Consider the following 1,656-nt stretch of genomic DNA (forward strand, 5'->3'; position numbering starts at 1 on the left):
CTAAACATAACATTTGAGTAAGACTTCCCAGATTTCAATCATCACTCTGGTTCTTTCCAGCCATGTAGACTTGGGAAAATTACTGAAACTTCTCTGTCTCTGTATCTGCATTGTAATAATAAGTGTAATAATGCTTCCTACTTCATAGGAATGTTTAAAGATAAGTAATGTGATGGTTAATTTTTTGTATCAACTCGACTGGGTGAAGAGATACCCAGATAGCTGGTAAAACATTATTTCTGGATGTGTCTGGGAGGGTGTTTCTAGAAGAGTTTAGCATTTTAATTAGTAGGCTGAATAAAATACATCACAGGCCATAGGGACTCATCCAAACTGTTGAGGGTATAGAACAAAAAGGTGGAGAATGGGCAAATTCACTCTATTGTGGACCTGGGACATCCATGTTCTCCTACCTTTGGACATCAGAGTTCCAGGTTCTCTGGCCATCAGACTCAGACTGGATTACACCACTAGACTTCCTGGGTCTCCATCTTGCTGACCACAGGATTGTGGGACTTCTTGGCCTCCATAATTGCATGAGCCAATTCTCATAATAAATCCCCTTTTATATATCTATATATACCCTATTGGTTCTGTTTCTCTGGGGAACTGTGACTTAATACAATTAATATAAGATTTTAGAACAATGCTTAATACATAGTTGGCTTCAACAAATATTGATCACATTACTATAATCCCCATTCATATCATAGACAACCCTAATAGAATACCCATATGCTAAATAAAATTCACAATAAGGACATTCTTCACTCTTTTTTAGTAGAACTTTTATAGTAGAACACTTGCTTCTCATTTACCTGTAGGAAGGAAAACAAACACACAAGATTTCAACTTACTTCATTATGAGTGGGCTAGTGAAAAACAAAATATCAGCAAAAACTCTGAATAAAGCAACTTGAATCAGGGCAGACTTAAAGGTGTTCCACAATGCATAAAGTAGAGATGGTTTTCTGGTATGTGCCTCTTTACAAAAAGATGCCTACATAATTAAAGAAAATAGAAACAATGAGAAAATTGGACAGAATATTAGTACACATGAAATATATCTATATATTCATATATATAAATAAAAGAATCATAAAACTAGTGTACTCCAAAGACAATAAGGTAACAAGAAAGGAATAAATTCAGTTAAACTTGAAATTATGACCCATGTCATTGGTATGATATGTATTCATACTAGTTGCTGATATTCATATCACATAGCAAAATGGTAAAATCAATGGTTGTATTTTATCCCTTTTGTGAGTTTTGAAACTATTTCGTTAATCAATATAGTTTTTATCTCCAAATTATATTTTCTTTTAGGGAAGTCTAGAAAAAATATATATATGTGTATATGTGATGCTAGGTGTGGAATATCTATCCCTGTTCCCATAAACTTTGGCCTTGGCCACCATAAAATTTACTTGGACAATAGATGTGAAGCTTTGAGAAACAGAAGATGTCTTTGTCACTATTTAGTGAAAAGTCAAAATACACATACATATTGACATTATTTGCTCCTGAACACTAAAAGGAAGTGATGCTGAATAGTTTGAGGACAGAAGGATCTACAATAGCAACCAATTGTACTTAGGGAAATGGCTTGTCATTTCACATATTTTAGAGATTTTCTATATTAATAGAAATAAT

General features: G+C 33.5%; 1 protein-coding gene across 1 annotated transcript in view; it reads right to left on the reverse strand.

Annotated features, from left to right (window-relative positions):
- LOC105812130 (canalicular multispecific organic anion transporter 1-like) overlaps positions 1–1,656 on the reverse strand; it is a 171,550-nt gene that overhangs the window by 139,608 nt on the left and 30,286 nt on the right. The window contains exon 2 of the mRNA XM_012646516.1: positions 858–1,000. Coding sequence (XP_012501970.1) covers positions 858–1,000 — 143 coding nt within the window. The remainder of the gene's footprint in view (positions 1–857; positions 1,001–1,656) is intronic.

This window comes from Propithecus coquereli, unplaced genomic scaffold, assembly GCF_000956105.1.
Source record: "Propithecus coquereli isolate 6110/MARCELLA unplaced genomic scaffold, Pcoq_1.0 Scaffold244, whole genome shotgun sequence".
In the NCBI taxonomy this organism is placed as follows: Eukaryota; Metazoa; Chordata; class Mammalia; order Primates; family Indriidae; genus Propithecus; species Propithecus coquereli.